This window comes from Pyxicephalus adspersus, chromosome 3 (genome assembly GCF_032062135.1).
Source record: "Pyxicephalus adspersus chromosome 3, UCB_Pads_2.0, whole genome shotgun sequence".
Classification (NCBI taxonomy): Eukaryota; Metazoa; Chordata; class Amphibia; order Anura; family Pyxicephalidae; genus Pyxicephalus; species Pyxicephalus adspersus.
The window spans coordinates 69,405,763-69,422,957 of record NC_092860.1 but is presented as its reverse complement, the minus strand read 5'-3'; the positions used below and the strand labels follow the sequence as shown (position 1 = coordinate 69,422,957).

The following is a 17,195-nucleotide window of genomic DNA, read 5'->3' as shown; positions in this document are numbered from 1 at the left end:
CACACAATAGATACGATCGTTTAAGCGATAGAGGAACTATGTGCACGACAGGAAAGTGAACGGACGTTCGTTCATCACGCATGCTCTGAATATGGACGATCAACGAACGACCGTACACACGAACGATGTTCAACAATCGTCGCCCAATCCGATCCGCCGGTCCGGTCGTTCGTTTCCAACAATTTTCCTCGTTCGTCGGCGTCGTTGGTTACTTTTTGACGAACGATTTTTTGCCCAATCGATCGTTCGTCGTTCGATTGGAACGATAAAAATTGGAAGTGTGTACGCACCTTTAGGCATAGTTCTCCCCAGGAGGTTTTACCAGGTGGCTCGGCACGGCTGCCATGCCTCCACTGCCCACCTCTCATCCGCAGCTCTAATCCACTGAGCAATCACTGTGAAGCTGGTCATCCATTCAGAGGATTGCAGCTTCTGATGAGAGGTGGGCGGGGGAGCACAGCCTACAGTTCAACCTTTATGGGAGTGGGACATCGGCAGTCCCACCCCCTTCTGATAGCACAAGCTAGGATTTCTATTTTTTTTTTTTTTTTAAAGCTGTTTCTAAAATGTATCCGTAAATGTATCCGCCTGAGTGGGTGTGTACATGTGGGCGTGTATAATTATGTCATTGGCAGCACTGGTATTTTGTGTGTGAAAAGCTGCTTGACACATTCACATAGTGTACAAATCTTCATATTTCCTAAACCGTATGTCAGAACAACTTGAATTTTCAGGGTGCACAGGAAACATTCCAACCCACCGGCTTTAAAAAAAATTTCAAGATATAGGGGTCACAAATTTTAAAAACTTAAGGGTTTTTGTTTCAAAAGAAAGTGCGTCTAGGAGTCCTAAATTGAAAATGCAAATTAGGGATCCCCGGGGAAATCCACCTAGGCCTTTAATGTATACCTGTCACAAATCTTTATCATACTATGCTACCCTGTCTGCTTCTCTTCTTTAAAGAGAATGAAAAATTTACGAAATCGAAAATATAGGTGCAAGTGGGGGACACGTTTGGCTAACTCCCCCTAAAATGTCATTACTATGGCATCATTAGAACATTAGAAAACTTTACAATGGGATAGTACACATTACTATCCACTTCTAACACTGTGTGGGGAACATCTGTGGCCAACATCCCCTAAAATGTAATCACCATGACATTCTGGTTCAGGTACTGGAAGGGTTCAGAGTTTTGTAACAAGGAGGTACGTTTTTGATGTATCGCCACAAGTGTCTCCCACTTGCACCTTTATTTTTGTTTCCCTGCACCTATCTGTTCTAGAGAATTTGGGTTTCAAGGTAAAGAAGCAGACAATGGGGCAAGTGGCACATTTTGAAAGGTTGAGATTTTTTATGTTCTTAAAATGCAATGGTAATGAAATTTTAGAAGAGCTTTAGCCACAAGTTTTTCTCTCTTGCACCTACATTTTTGGTTTTCTATGCCTCTGCATTCCAAAAAAGTTGTGGTTCAAAGAAGAGAAGCCGACCGGGTTTCATAGGATGACAATTGTAAGTGGTCCTTGGGTGTTCACATTTTGAATTTTGGGCTCTTAGACGTACTATTTTGAAACCGCAACCCCAATGTTCAGTTTTCACATTTATTGAAATTATTTAAAGAAAATTAGTTACTTGTAGGGGGCCCTATAATGTAAAGTCATTACATTAAGGATGGCCTTTTGCTGCATCCCTATGCCTTTTAGAAAAGGGTAAGCTTTGTGTTAAATTGGTGGGAGGCTGTAAGACCAACAGGTTGTGTGTATGTATATTTTTATTAGTCTGCCATTTTTGTTATGACTGAGGGCAACATAAGAGTGGAGGGGAAAAACTAATTGTAAATTCAAAGTAAAACCTTTTGTGGCTGTTGCTACACCCCCTACCCAACCTACTATCCATGACAGTGGCCTATTGAGTGATGCTATGGGAAAACCCTGTCATTTACTATAACCTTACAGTATATCATATTTATGATATTAATAATTATTTTGTTCAGTTCATAAAATTGTTTAAACCTTAAATAAAACGGGATAGTACACACTTAACCTGACTCTCACTAGAAATGACAACAGTCCCCCCATCAGTTGTCCAATGATTCAGCGTGAACCGACGTGGAGAGACCACTGTAATTGTTCTAGATTCTTGCCTGACACAGTCATGATCTTTCAGCTGGGGCAACATTTATCCAGTGTACAGAGTTTAAGGATTGAGGATAAAAATCTCGATTTATTGTTTATAATGTAATCTTTATTGAGCAGGTCACTTACTCCTTTTGTTTGATTGTTTTTGTATTTGTCAAGTTTGTCATTATAGATCCTATATATTGTACAGTACTGCATATTACATTGACTTTTACAAATTAAGGATAATAATCCTAGGTAAACTGTATATCAGGATTTAAAAAAAATAAAATATAAAAAAAACACTAACATTTCATTGCAAGTCTTGTTTGAGTCTGAGGGATGCAAGTTTATTTGTCTTGGGTTTTTCATCTTTTCTGTTTGATATCCAACCATTTGTTTTGTATCACATCTTCAGACAGTGTTTCAGATCATTATCTCTTCCTAGGACTATGGTTGTCATTGGTGCATTATCAATAATTGCATATGTTTCCTTCTATTAGGTGTCCTTTGCCCGTCCAAGCTCAGAGAATATTAAGGATGCCAATTTATATATCAGCGGACTTCCAAGGACAATGACACAGAAAGATGTAGAAGATATGTTTTCAGGGTTTGGACGTATCATTAATTCTCGTGTTCTTGTTGATCAAGCTACGGGTGAGCAAGATTGTTCTTTTGTTTTTTTCCTCCACTAATGAACGTATTGATGTAACTGACTGGGCTAATATGTTCCACCTGGTTTTATTGTAACTCAAAGTTTTGTTTGAAAAACATTTGTTAAATTCTCCTTCTAAATTATAAGAAGCACTCCACCATAGTGGGCATATAGAATGACAGGTGCTATTTTTATAAATTTTTGATTAATTAGTGCATTTCTAACAATACTTTTATTTTGATATACAGAAAATCATTTTTTTCCCCTTTTGGAACACATTCACAAGGGACCCCATGCTTTAGTGACCATGTTCCTGGGCTTTGCAATTAACTAAATGTCAGTGGTCATAAACCTATGTATATAGGTTGAATTGGCAGCTAATGGTTTTCTTTCTTTTTCTTTTTCTTTTGAATGCTGACCGTTTTGGACTGGAGAACTACTATTACATATGTAATAAAAGGTTGAGCTTTAGAAGATCACTAGAGAGGTTTACAATGGGCATTGTAGGGTTTATATGTAAACCCTACAATGATTGTGTGTGTGTGCGCGCACACTCTTATTGTCGACCTATTAGGTGCACCTGTTTAACTGTTAGACAAATATTTAGTCAGACAATCATTTGGCAGCAGCTGCCAAACAACCTGCTAAAGTTCAAACCAAATTCAGATTAGGTAAGAAAGGTTATATATGTGGCTTTGCAAGTATTTTTGACATTGCTGATTTGCTAGGGTTTTAATGCACAACCATCTGTACTGTTTACATTGAATGGTTCGGCTCAAAAGAGGAAAAAGACCCAATAAGTGTCGATTTCCGGAGTGTAAATGCTTTGCTGATGTCATAGGTAAAGAATAGCCAGACTGTTTCTAGCTGATAGAAAGATATTAGTAACCTAAATAATCACTCGTTACACCCAAGGTATGCCGAAGACCTAGCATGTCAAGCCATAAAGCAGATTGGTTACATCAGAATCAGACCACGCTGGGTGCCACACCCTTTAGCCAGAAGAAAGCCTCAGATCAATGAGAGAGAGACAGCTCGTGTCCCAATCTCATCATAGCTGTGCTGTGCTTTTCTCTCTTCCGCCCAGCTGCCGGAAAGGGCACGCTCAACCAAAACAGGCTGGGGGGAACTATGTACATTGTAACCAAAGATGTGAACATGATAAATATAAATAAATACTTCTTTATACCATAAAAACAAAAGTATTATGAAAGGATCATGGGACCTCAGTTGTATGTATGTATGTGGCTACATATAAGAAAAAATGTCATGAACAGTCTTAAAAGGTTAATCAGGTCCCTAAAATATTGGTGCTTACAATTTACGTGGAAACGCATCACATAAGTTGATTATTTGGATGCTTACGATAAGAATGGTTTACCTGAACACATCATTTAAACCTGGGGGCTGGGTGGCTTTAGGATTAAAAATCCATTGTGTTTCAGCTTGAAGGAGTTTGACATCAATGTCGCCTACCCTAGAATTGTGAGGTATTTGCCTGAGAGTGAATAATTTTATGACATTCTGATTGTAATTATGTCTTGTGGCTACGTGGTAGCCTAAAGATGTAATAATCCTTCTGTGTGTGATCGAATGAATATGCTCAAAAATGCATTTCTTAGGGGCCCTTTTTGTTTCCCCTGTAAAGAATGCTTGGCATTTGCATGTAATGAGATAAATAATCTCTTTAGTAGTACAGTTCACAAAGTGTTTGGGTCTGTGGGTGATGCTATTAGGTAAAATGATACCTTGTGCTTCTCGGATCCATTTGCATTGGGTACACGTATTGCAGCGGAAAGTACCCTTTACTTCTGAACTGTGTTTGTGGTTGCCCATGGTCTGGTAAATAGTGTCTCAAGACTAAGTGATCTTTTATTTTGATATTCAAGGAACCCCTGCCATAATTTAAAATATCCACAACTCACAGTACATTTGTGTGGTCCGTGGGAAGAATGTCACTCTTACAGATAGCCAAAAAGATCATTGATGTCACCTAAACTGACCTGAGAGGCACTCGTGCTCATTGCTCAAGGAACTCCTAGCAATCCCTGGAGGTTGGGTTCCCCGTAACCCAGGTTGATAAAGACTAGTCTATACTGGTCTATACTGTCAAGTAAGAAAGTTTGAAAATGGTGGAAGGTGCAGCAGAGGGGGAAATTAAAATTGAGCAAGAAATGTTTTCTAAACTTCAACATTGCCCCTCTAAGAGTTGACATTATTGGGCACCTTCCTACTTCCAAATGTAGGATTTTATTCTGGATATGAAATGAGAAAAAAGGTGGTTATCCTGTACACACTTGTATATACCACCTATGCGTAGAAATGGTTTTGGTGAGCTTGTTCAAATTGTTAATTTGTCACATGTACTTTATTTTTAATTATTTTTTTTTTTTTGTCTGAAGGTTTATCTCGTGGAGTTGCATTTATAAGGTTTGACAAACGATCAGAAGCAGAAGAGGCTATTGCAAGCTTTAATGGCCACAAACCACCAGGTGCATCAGAACCCATTACAGTAAAGTTTGCTGCTAATCCAAATCAGAATAAGAACATGGCACTACTTTCTCAGCTTTGTCACTCTCCAGCACGGCGATTTGGAGGGCCAGTTCATCATCAGGCTCAGAGATTTAGGTAAAAAGTTTAGTATATTGCATACTGAAGAATGAATGATGTCAATAGTTCTGTGCAAAGCTTATATGTTAATCATTGATGGATACCTAATTACCTAATAGTTACTTAGTAGATCCCCAGATTACTTTGTTTTGGTAAGTATAAATATGATTGTACAGTCATTGTAACCTGTTAAAATAGCATTGCTATACACTCCCTGGTCACTTTGTTGGGTACACCTCATCTCATGGCAGCTACTCATTGCATTTAGGCTTGTAGAAAAGATAACCTGTTGAAGTTAAAACTGAGCATCAGAATGCTGTCAATTTAGGTGACTTTTGAACATACCATTGTTGGTGTCAGGTGGTAATAACCAGCGTCTGATTATTTCAAAAACTGTTAATCTGCTGGGATTTCAAACAAAATATTTTTCTGGGGTTTACAGGAAATGGTTTAAAATTAGTACAGTGAGCAGCAGTTCACTTTACTAAAATGGCCTCCTCAATAGCCAGAACTCACTTCAATAGAACACCTTTACGGATGTGGAGGAACAGGAATTTTGCATCATGGATATAACAAATCTGCAGTGCCTTGGTAAAGAGTACCTAAATTCAGAAATTTCACCCTACATAAAAGGGTAGACATTCCTTTTATGTTAATTAAAAATTCTGTGTTTGGTATTTTTAAAGTGCAACATTTGCCGATCTCACGCATGCGCAGTTACAACTGTCGTTGGAAAGGATCTTTCACGATCCTATGTATGTGTGCAGCAAAATTTGGGCAGTGGCTTAGTTAAAGTGGGAGTGTCCTGTAAATATATCATAGCAATCACATGCAGAAAAGGCAAATGTTTACTGCCAGGAGCAAATCTCACTAACGTTCATTTTGCAATAATATGCATATATTTCAGTGGCACACCAACTCGCTAGTAATGGGTCATGCAGTGACAGATCACTAGTAACAGGTCCTTAGTAACCGTGGCATTCACCAGTATTTGCAGATTGTAGTGACAGGTTAGGTTGTTGGTTTTCACTTTCATGATCACTGATTCCTTTCTTGCTCATGCTCCTGTCTGATGCTCTCTGTTTTCTGCCTGTGTGCCAGACCGCAGCACATTAGCATTAAAATAGCTCTTCCTTTTAATCTCTTTTGTCAAGGGGTGGAGCTTTTTCCTTTGTTACTGACTACTTCCTTTACCATGTGTGTGGCAGCGGAAAAAGTCACTTTGTCTGCCAGAAAGCTTTCTATCCCCATCCTTTCTGTGGCATACATATAAGCCAGAGAAGACACTCTGACTCGACAGTCAGACCATAAATGCTATAGTCCTTACCAATCTTAGCAAGTTCTCAAGTATGGTTGAAAGCTGACATTACTCTGGCAACAGTGCCACTTAAAGCATATCTGAACTCTAACTTAACATTAGACCTAATATTAGATATCTATTCTCACCTTCGTCCACTGGAATGTCAGTCCCCCTTAGTTGTCCGTCCCGTTTCAGCTGGAATCCATGAAAAATTGCCATGTTGTAATGTCCTGACCACCTTCTCCGCCCACATCACTCCCTTACTGCTCAAGCTCTGCCCAGGCTCTCTAACCCAGTGTTTCCCAACCTTTCTTAGTCGCGGCACATATTTTACAATTAGAAAAATCCCACGGAACACCACCAAAAAGTCAGACACGTAAATTAGCTACCTGCTGCCATCTAGTGGAAGAGGTTTTTTTGGTTCTGCCTATCACTATACGTCGCTGGTATAGACAAATGAAGACAATTTTTTTGCAGTAAAAAAATCATTTTGGGACCAATTAACTGAAATTGGATAATTTCCCACGGTACACCCGAAGATCTCTCAAGGCACACTAGTGTGCCGCGGAACAGCAGTTGAAAAACACTGCTCTAACCAATCGATCAGTTTTTTGTCTTCTGTAATTGGTTGGTGCTGATGTCATAGATACAAAACACATCGGGGACACCATCCAACTGCCATATCAGACCCCTGTCCAGTATCATCCTCATCTGTGGAGCCCCTTGTAACCCTTATCCACAAGTTTTGTCACCTTCATCTACGTTGTCACCTTAATCTATGTTGTCACTCTCATTTAAATGTTATCCTAATCCCTATTGTCACCCCCTTCTGTAGAGTGCGTTGTCTCCCTAATTGACGTCACCCTAAATTGTGTTGTCACCTGCATCCTAGATGTTATTCTAATCTGTGTTGCCGTCCCCTCTGTGGTGCCTTATGACCCCCCCCAAAAAAATCTTTTCATTCATGTGTGAAGTCTCACTGCTGATGTGTGAAGTCTCACTGGCCCTCTCCCCCACCCCTGCATCTGACATAAGCAAACAGTGGTGGTGCTGTAGAGTGAAAGGTATCATCACATTACAGGGAAAAAGAAAAATGCACTAAACTTGCTCACCAATCAGGGCAGTGGGAGCGATTCTAAACTCCTTCCATTGCTTTGATTCAGCAAGTGTAGTGGAGTTTTTTTTCTCTCTTTGGTGTCAATCTCCCACAAGCCTTTGCAGCCTTGCTGCTGTGATAGAGAACCCGGGGGGGTCAGAACAGTTTTTTGACAGTTTAGGTAGGGTTTAGAAGCTTTACACAAAAGTAAAACCCAAGGCATAACTTATAACAGTTCTGTAACGGTTTTGGAAAACTGTATAATTGGTGGGTTTAGGTCCACTTTAATTAAGCCAATTCATTTTGATTAGACTGACAAGCAAAGGTATAGCTACAGATCATCATGGGGCACTTTAAACAATTTTGTGTAGGGCCCTCCTGTAACCTTCTGGTACCTTGCAGTGTCAGCTGTGCAAATACCTAATTCTTGATCTTAAGACATAGTATTTCCAAATCGTGAGGGGGACCAGGAAGGCTGTCATCATAGTCATTACAGGGCTATGAGTTAGTGCAGTGGTTAGTTTGTCTGGGAAGAGGGGACCGGAAATAAAGTTTATTTTACACTTCACCAATCCTAACATCTCAATCTGAGTTTTAGAGTTTAGCCATTTCATCTCCAAGTCAGTCAAAGTGTTTTTCTGTCCTGCTCCAAGGGCATTTCATGCTGTGAATCTCTTAAGCCTGGTGAGAGCCAATTGTGGAACAGTGTAAAAAGTATTATATTTTATTGCATTGGTGACCATACGTCAACTTTATATTAAGCTTGATTTAGATTATATTGTATTTGCCAATTTTTTGTGCACATTTGGATTCCTAAGCAAAGTCAGATATTCAGCAAAAATGACTCAACAAATTTACCAGAAATTGCATAATGCTTTAAGTCTTTTAGGTTGCCCTGCCAGCCTTGTTCTCGCCTTTTCTCTAACCTTGAGAGATTTTGCCTCATTGGAGCACAGCTGACTTTAAAAATCTCTAGGACCAGGGCCCACAGATGTGTTATGCACTCAATCCAATAATAGAAACCTTTAGCTTGAATGTGTGAAACAATTTCCTAAATTTTGATCTGTTTATTTCTTCCTGAACTTTTTAAACAATACATTTTTTTTCTTTGTTTCAAATAGGTTTTCACCCATGGGAGTCGATCATATGAGCAGTATATCAGGTGTGAATGTTACTAGCAATGCTTCTTCTGGATGGTGCATCTTTATCTACAACCTTGGGCAAGATGCAGATGAAGGAATCCTTTGGCAGATGTTTGGTCCTTTTGGAGCAGTCACTAACGTAAAGGTTATCCGTGATTTTAACACCAACAAGTGCAAAGGTTTTGGTTTTGTGACCATGACAAACTATGAAGAAGCTGCCATGGCCATTGCAAGTCTTAATGGCTACCGTTTAGGAGACAAAACCTTACAAGTTTCCTTCAAAACAAGCAAGTCTCACAAATAACTTGTTCATAGATTTTGTATGAAATAGAGAAAATGATTGAAGTCGGGGGTGGACTTTTTCTTTGTTAGTGTATAACTCATTTTGCGCCAATTTTCACAAGTGTCTGTCTTAGTCTTAAGGATTTTTTTATACTCTGGGGATGCAACTTACATGTTCAAATGTTTGAGAGTTCCCTACATGTTAGACCAATTTTTAAGTTATTTTCTTTAAGTATGCAAATAAAATAGATAACATACCCTTCAGATGGTGATAAAATTAAGCATGTTCTTACTTTAAAGACATTAAGGTTTGCTTTCAAGACGCTGAAAACTTTTTAAACCAAGCTGCCCTGTTGCCAGCTAAATATCTGTATATATACAGTGCTTCTCTCCTTCCTGTTGTTGTTGTTGTTGTCTATCCTAAAAAGTAACTGTTTACAGTTCAGGTTTCTAAAAAATAGTTATTAGTTATCAGCATGTCTATTTTATCCTATGTGCAGGAACACAGTGGGGCATTCTATGACTTGTATGTTAGTTATGTTGCCAGATATGTTTTGGAATTTTTTTTTCCAAAATCAATGCACACATTTCAAATTTTTTTTTTTCATCTTGGTGTGAAACAAAAAAATCCCATGATCAAATTCAGATGTCATCTATTTTTAAATAAGGTATTTCATTTCAACTCAAGTTGTTGAGTTTGCTATGATTTGATCTGGTCCTTAAAAGCTCATAAAACATGCAGTTCGCTGTACATGTTTTCCATAACTTTCTATTAATTAATGAAATTTAGGGAAAGGACCAAAGAGTTAAGTGAAAACTCCAGTTAGAGTTATTTTCTAAAGTCAGGTTGTGCACCTTGTAGCTATGAAGTTTTCTTTTGTTCCATGTATAGTGTGCATGGTACACTTTTGTATGATAAAGCATAATTTAAGATACCTTTTTTCCAGGGAAGGAGGGTGGTTCGTTCTAAGTTTAAGGTTTAACTTCAACACAAGAACATTTGTAAACATTTGAGCATTTAACTATTTTGCATCCCTGCTTGTGATTTTTTTTTTTTTTTTTGTAGATACATGACCACTTTGCATTTAGGAAAAATCTCCATTTAAAGTATTAATGAATTGATTCTTAGTTAAGTAAAATTAATTCCCTACCCAAGAATTCTATGGACTGCCTTGGTGTTTGTGTTTTTTTTTTTTCTTTCGTTTTGTTTTATTTTGCATTTAACACCATTAAATTTGATTTTCTTTTGCTCAGCTTTTATTTTGTTTTCTTTATTTTTTTCCTTCATTTTTTTTGTCTAATTGATATGTCAAACTGCCTATTGAAATCAATCTTGTGCTAAACACTAGGCATGCTATTTATGACCTCTTCTAAAAGAGCACATGTATCTGTTCCAAATTGTCCTTTAAAGCAGTGGTTGCCAACCGATGGTCCACGAAAAACTTTTGGTGGTCCTCGGCTCTAGCCGGTGCATCCCCGAGCAGGGTCAAAAGAAGGGACCCCTCTTGGGTGACGCATCGGCCAGAGCCGTGGACCACGTTCCCAGTTTCAGCAAAGTGGGTGGGTTGTGTCCCTGAACCTGATCTGCGCTGGGAGAGTGGGCGGGTTTTGGCATCATGACGTCACTAAAGGGTACGTTTCTTCTCCTTTGAGTGACAACCAGCTCCCCGCGCATGAGCGGTCCGCAGCCGCTAAATGTAGTGGTCCCGCTGGTCTCAAAAGGTTGGTGATCACTGCTTTAAAGCATTGCCCCACCAACATGAGTGCAGCCTCTTTAACCTGCACTATTCATTCTTAAAGGCAAGCTAACTCTTTGAAACTTTCAGTACATCTCTCCCTATTGGAATCAATAAAAAAATAATAAAAAAAAAAGCAAGCATGAGCAGAATGAAAAGAATCTGAGGAGAAGGCTTTCTGAAGCAAGTAAGCAAAGCAACAGAGCTGCACAGTAAGTTCTCTGTATCGACAACAAAGATAGTGTTACTCCTGGTGGCCTGTGTGTAAAGGGCTAGGGGCTTAAGACAATTTGTACCAAAGGTATTAGTTTTGGCTGTCATAGTGATATTCTTGGTTCAATGCTTTTCAAAAATGAATGATTTGCTCAAAATTATTAACACTGACACGAGGAAGGCTGCAAACACGTGTCGAATTATTGCGTGCTAGTTTTGGGTGTAAATCCCACAGACATTTTTTTTCATTCTGTTCTGATACATTGAAGAATGAGTAATCCAAAATTCTTTCTGTCCTGCGGCTTACTCATCTTCCCCTCTCCATAGAACTGAACGGTGCTGTGTGTACGGCGCTCAATAATTCACATGTCACTGGAAGTTTTTATCAAAGCTAGTTTCCAGAGACGATTGAATGTACTTAGCCTAAGTGCTGAAAGTGTTTAGGGTAGGCAGTTTTGAGGCCAGAAGATCCTGAATTTCACCTTTTTTTCTCTTTAAAGGTTTCCTTCTTTTGGTCCGCCGTTGTCGCCTCCTTTCACGGTTATTTTGGAGGGTACAGATTGTTAAAGCTAGGCTGACTACTCCATTGGCTTTTAACATTTCCAATGCACATAACATGATCTGATGGCATGGTTCCCTGTCCATTATACCATGAAGTACTGCTTTTAAAGCCACTGCAGGTGACTGCTCAGTCCAAGCTTGTGGCTTCAGCTGTGCAGCTTCTGTCAGACTCATTGGCATCTGAGTGCGTAATTTCTGTATCCACTGTTCACTGGTTCTTTCATTTCTTTCCTCCAACCTCTTCATCATTGTGCAGCACAGAAGACTGCAGTAGGCTCGGTCTTTTGGGCATTCAGAGAAGAGTTGGATACCAAAGAATCATAAAATGATATCAAACTGTGCACCTTGCCAGTCCCCTAAAACAGGAGTGTTTTAGAACATAAACTAAACTAGAATCTTTTTTCTGATCTTTTAAATGTTTTATTTCTAATTAACATAAGCTACAGCTATCAGGGTTAATTCATTTTAAATCCATTCAACTGAGAGCCAAGAATATGAAAAACGTTTTTGATTATGTAATGTAGTTTATTGTTCAAAGTCTGTACACAGGAGCATAGATGTTTACAGCGGTGGCTGAGGTGAGCAATAATACCTTTTCCATTACAGGTGACTGGTATTTTAAAATGTTTAAAGAACCTGCTGGGTTGCTTTAACTTGTAATTGTAACTTCAAGTAGTTGAAACTCACTTACCATTTAGCTCTTCTTTCAGTGTCTCTAAGTTGGCTTGTGTGGAAAATGCTATCTTCTTCTTTGGATAGAATTCAACTGAATACCTTTTTTGTCAAACACTGAAACATTACCCAAACTGTGCCAACAAGTACAAAAAGTAATGGTCCTTAAACTAGACCACTTGTGACCTTTTGTATGATCAACAATAGAAATCCCCTATCTTCAGCTCTCAGGATGTGAATTTAAATAAACTTATAATGAGTGTTGTTTCCTTTTGCTTTCATAATATTATTTTTTTATATCTAATTTGTTGGTGTTATCAGTTTTTTTTTTTTTTGGCAAAGATAGCTGAAAAGTTAAATTGGGACTGTCAGGGAAAAGAAAGTGCATTCCTTCCTAGAATGCTCCTTTATCCCAAAACCAGGCACCATCATCGTCATTCTCCTTCTGCCTACATCACCCAGATTGCACTGCAACAATTTTTTCCCCATTACAAGAAAAAGCCCCGATTTTGGGCACACACATAAAGAGCAGCCCCGAAGCCTCCTGGGATTTCTGACGTATGTAGGTCTTAATTGTTATCTACCCTTTTATATAAAGAAAACATTCTGGTGATAGGCCAGTTTCTTTTAAGGAAAATTTAAATTCAAAAAATTTTTGTGGGAATTGGCCTAAAATTTTATCTGACTCATCAGCAGTATGAAATGTGAGGTTCTTCCTCCAGGAAGGAAAATAGGATTGAAAATTGATAACCTGTCTGTAAAAAGCTCACTAAACTACACGTATTAAATTACTCGCCTGCCTGTCTTTAAGGCTAGCAAAATACAAAGGGCTTCTAGAGAATAAAACCTTGCATATCATACTGCCAATGGGCCTTAAGGGAGAACAATAGTGCTACAGTAAATTTAATGAATTTAAAATAATAAAGAACAAGACAGCTGCAGCACACTTAAAAGCTCCTAAACTTGTGCGGTTGTGTTGTGGTTAATCCACAGGAGAAAAAGCAACTTTATGGCAAGAAACACCATAGTGCTTATAGTAAATGTGCTGCAACCCAACCACAAATGTGTTCAGATGTTTCCAATTGCTTTCATACAGTTGATTTGGGAGTGGCTGAAAATATTTAGTACAGTGCTGCATTTTTTATTTGATTTTTTTATTTTTGCTTTTATTATTTATTTATTTGTTTTGTATCATTAGCCCAAGCAGACAAACAATTTGGCATTCCCAAATGTACAAGTTGCTATTTTCTTCCTCATAAAGGTAGAGTTGGTGTCCACACATGCCTTGTATACTTTTTGTTTTTTGGTCTTTTCTTACTGAACAGAACAACTTGGAAATCTGCTAAATGTCTTCAACACAGAAAACCAGTCCAGTAAATGGGACAAATTACTCTTACAGTTGTGTTCAGAATAATAACAGTCCGTCATCATTAATCTCTATGATCATGCTTTTAGGGTTGAAATTATATTTTTACTTGGCAGATAGTTTACTAGTAGCTGTAATAGAAAACCAACAGACCCAAAAGTTATGACATGCATGCTTCTAATTCTGTGCTATTGTATTGTTGATTGAAAGGGCTTGTTTAAAATAATAGCAGTGGTGGAGTTCAATTAGTAAGATCATTCATTCTGTGAAAAAAGTGTCAACTAGGGCCCTTTTTAAGGAAGGCAGCAAATGTTGTACATGTTGGTTATAGTGCATTTCTTTTTCAAAATCTTAGTAAAATGGGTCGTTCAGAAGAATTGCGTAAAATTTTCTCAAATACTTTAATATGTAACTAAATCGAAAACTACCAGTCGAATGAGTATAAGCATTTGCAAAATGACAATTATAGCCAATAATCAGCTCCAGGAAATGCAAAAGAGGTCTAAGGTTAGTTATGGGTACTGTTACAATTGGAAGATACCTATGTAAAGTGGGGCTATTGGCAAGAAACCCCTGCAACATTCCAATGTAATGAAGAAATTACAGTTTGCTAAAGAACACAATGACTGGCCTAAAGAGAAATGGTGGAACATTTTCTGGACTGTTGAAAGCAAGAATATTTTTTTTTTTTTTTGGTTCTAGGGTCCACAGACAGTTTGTCAGGGACCCCACTGAATTCAAACCGCAGTACACTTTAAAGACATTGAAGCATGGTGGCGCAAACATAATATGGGAATGTTTCTCAAGCTCATTTATTGAGCCTATATACCACCTACCAGGGATCATGGATTGGTTTGAAGACATCAAAATACTTGAAAAGTCCATATTGCCTTATGCAAAGGAGGCAATGCCCTTGAAATTGTTTTTTAAACAAGATAACCACAATCTAACCAGGAAATGTGCATTGTCTTGGTTTCAGACCAACAAGATTAACATGGAGTGGCCAGCCCAATTCCCAGACCGGTGACTGTTTCTGAGGCAAACCATGGAATTAAAGAGAGTATTGGAATGTAGTTCAATCAACCTAGGACGGATTACCTGTTCACAGGTGCACGAATTTAGTCAACTCCAAAAGTTCCCCAAAACAGTTATACAGCTAAGTTTTAGCAACTTTTAAAAAAAACAGGAAATCTCACATTCCCTTTTTTTTGAACACCCTAATATTCCTCTTTATTTTCTGTTAAAGAAAAACACAAATAACTTTCTCTTCATGTTTTGCTTTGAAATATAAGATGCTGCAATCTTAATGCATTTTCATGTATGTAAATAAAAGCCATTACAAGGATTTTGAGCTTTTTTCACATTGATATTGCTATTCTGTATTCAACCATAGATTCACAATTACCTGGATAAATTAGAACATTCACAGACTTTCTTTCTGATCTTTACTTGCCATGGTGCCTACTATCACAAAATAAACTTATTGCCCTTATTAATCAAAGATGCTGTTCAGGTGTCACACTTGCAGGTTTGTGGTTACTAGTTAAACACCTGGATACCTAAAATCTGTAGTTAAACATTTACTTTATTAAAATTCAGTAATACACTGCTGGGTAAGAATCTGTACATAATATAGAACAATAGATTTGGAATGTTTAATTCCTGTTTTTAATGTTAAAACAACCCAAGGTGAGAAGTTCTGTAAATATATGATGTAACAGAAGGATAATTTGTAAACTACTGACTAAAAAAGGAAAAAAAATTGAAGCTATTGATAGCTAACGGCTCCAGTCATCAGTTACAAAAAAGTCTTACTCTTAATTTTATTGGTATGGCCAGATTTGTATTTATTTTATTTAGCAGCCTGGCCTGTTATTTTGAATAGTTGACAGTGTGTGATGTCCTGTTGTGTTTTTTGTAAGTAGAAAAGTGTTAATTTTAGTTGTCTTTTTGTTAGCATTCAGTATCACAGTTTTTTTTTTGTATTTTATACCTTATATGTGTAGAAATAAATTGCATTATGTCATTACAGGAAATATTACTATTAATGTTTTTGTCTTTTTAGTATGATTCTTCATAGTGCAGCTGTTATTGTTACATTGAGAATTTATCCCACCTATTTTCGTGTTTCTAGCATTTTGCCCAAAGCAAATTGCAGATGGCTAAATATTCAGATTAAATAAATACATGTCAAATTATTTGTATCTCTCCATCCAGTTTTCATATTTGCACACCTCACCACAGTGCAGCCCTGTCTGAGAGGGAAATACACCACCCCCATGTAGTTACAATTACAGGTCTTGGCCCTCCCCAGCCTGTGTTTGGACAGTAAGAAGAAACAAGTAGACTGATGGCTATACATGCGCGCCTAGCTTGAGCTCTGCTGAATAGGATTGCAAGAGGCTGATGCTACATCTAATTCAGGTAATTACACTGCTTGCACTTGGAAGTATAAACTTATTATTCTTTTACAGAGTTGTATTCATTTATCATCTCTAAGTTCAACAAGTCATATATATGGTAATTTTTAAGGTTTTGTGAAGGATGTCCAAGGACCATACCAATTTTTTTTTACATAGGGTACTTAAGTGAAGAAAACATTAGCCAGCATTTTTTGTTTGTTTTTATTGTAGTGTCCCCTTTAGAGATCTTGTTTTTCTGGTGACCCAGTTAATTCAAATAGTGAATAAAATTGAATATTTTATAGCTGGTTTGAAATACAAATAGGGGAAAGTCTTTTTGTTGGGACACTTTAATAATCAAGTGTGGATTTCCCCTTATTTGCTTTTGTGTCCAACTTCTGTAATTAACAATGAGGTTTCTGGCTGGGTTTAGCCTTACTGATTACAGTATGTATATAGACTGTGATTTACATAGTCCATAGTCATGTTGGTAATTGTCCCTTAGAAAAGCTTACAAATTAATCCCTCTTGCATAGTTTAGGATCTGTTTTGGGGGAAAGCCAATCCTACCTTGGTCTAGGTTTGTAAAAGTGGTGTAACAATGTATTTTCTTTGGGCTCCTTCCAGCAAGATAACATGCAATGTCACAAAGTGTCTCAGAATAAACTGTCACGTTCAAGAAGTTGCTGTATTCAAATGGCCTCCAGTCACCAGTTCTCAGGCCAGTCAAGTATGGCAGGGCATGTAGTGGAATGGGAGAATTGCATCATGGATGTGCAGTCAGTCATGTAAATATCAACCAAAATCCCTGAGGAATGCTTCCAGCGTCTTGTTAACTCTACCGTGTTTCCCTGAAAATAAGACACTGTCTTATATTTTTTTTGGCTCCCAAAAACACACTAGGTCTTATTTTCAGGGGATGTCTTATTTTTCCATGAAGACGACTACAGTACACGTTTATTGTTGAAAGTCACTCATGATCACTCATGTTCCATTGATTGTCCCCTTCTGATCACTCTATGCCATTGATTAAAAATTAGAGA

General features: G+C 37.9%; 1 protein-coding gene across 1 annotated transcript in view; it reads left to right on the top strand.

The window, feature by feature from the left end:
* ELAVL1 (ELAV like RNA binding protein 1) overlaps nucleotides 1-15,794 on the top strand; it is a 42,756-nt gene extending 26,962 nt beyond the window's left edge. The window contains exons 4-6 of the mRNA XM_072405073.1: nucleotides 2,621-2,774; nucleotides 5,175-5,400; nucleotides 8,900-15,794. Of these exons, the coding sequence (XP_072261174.1) occupies nucleotides 2,621-2,774; nucleotides 5,175-5,400; nucleotides 8,900-9,224 (705 nt within the window). The 3' untranslated portion in view covers nucleotides 9,225-15,794. The remainder of the gene's footprint in view (nucleotides 1-2,620; nucleotides 2,775-5,174; nucleotides 5,401-8,899) is intronic.
* Nucleotides 15,795-17,195: the final 1,401 nt, after the last annotated feature.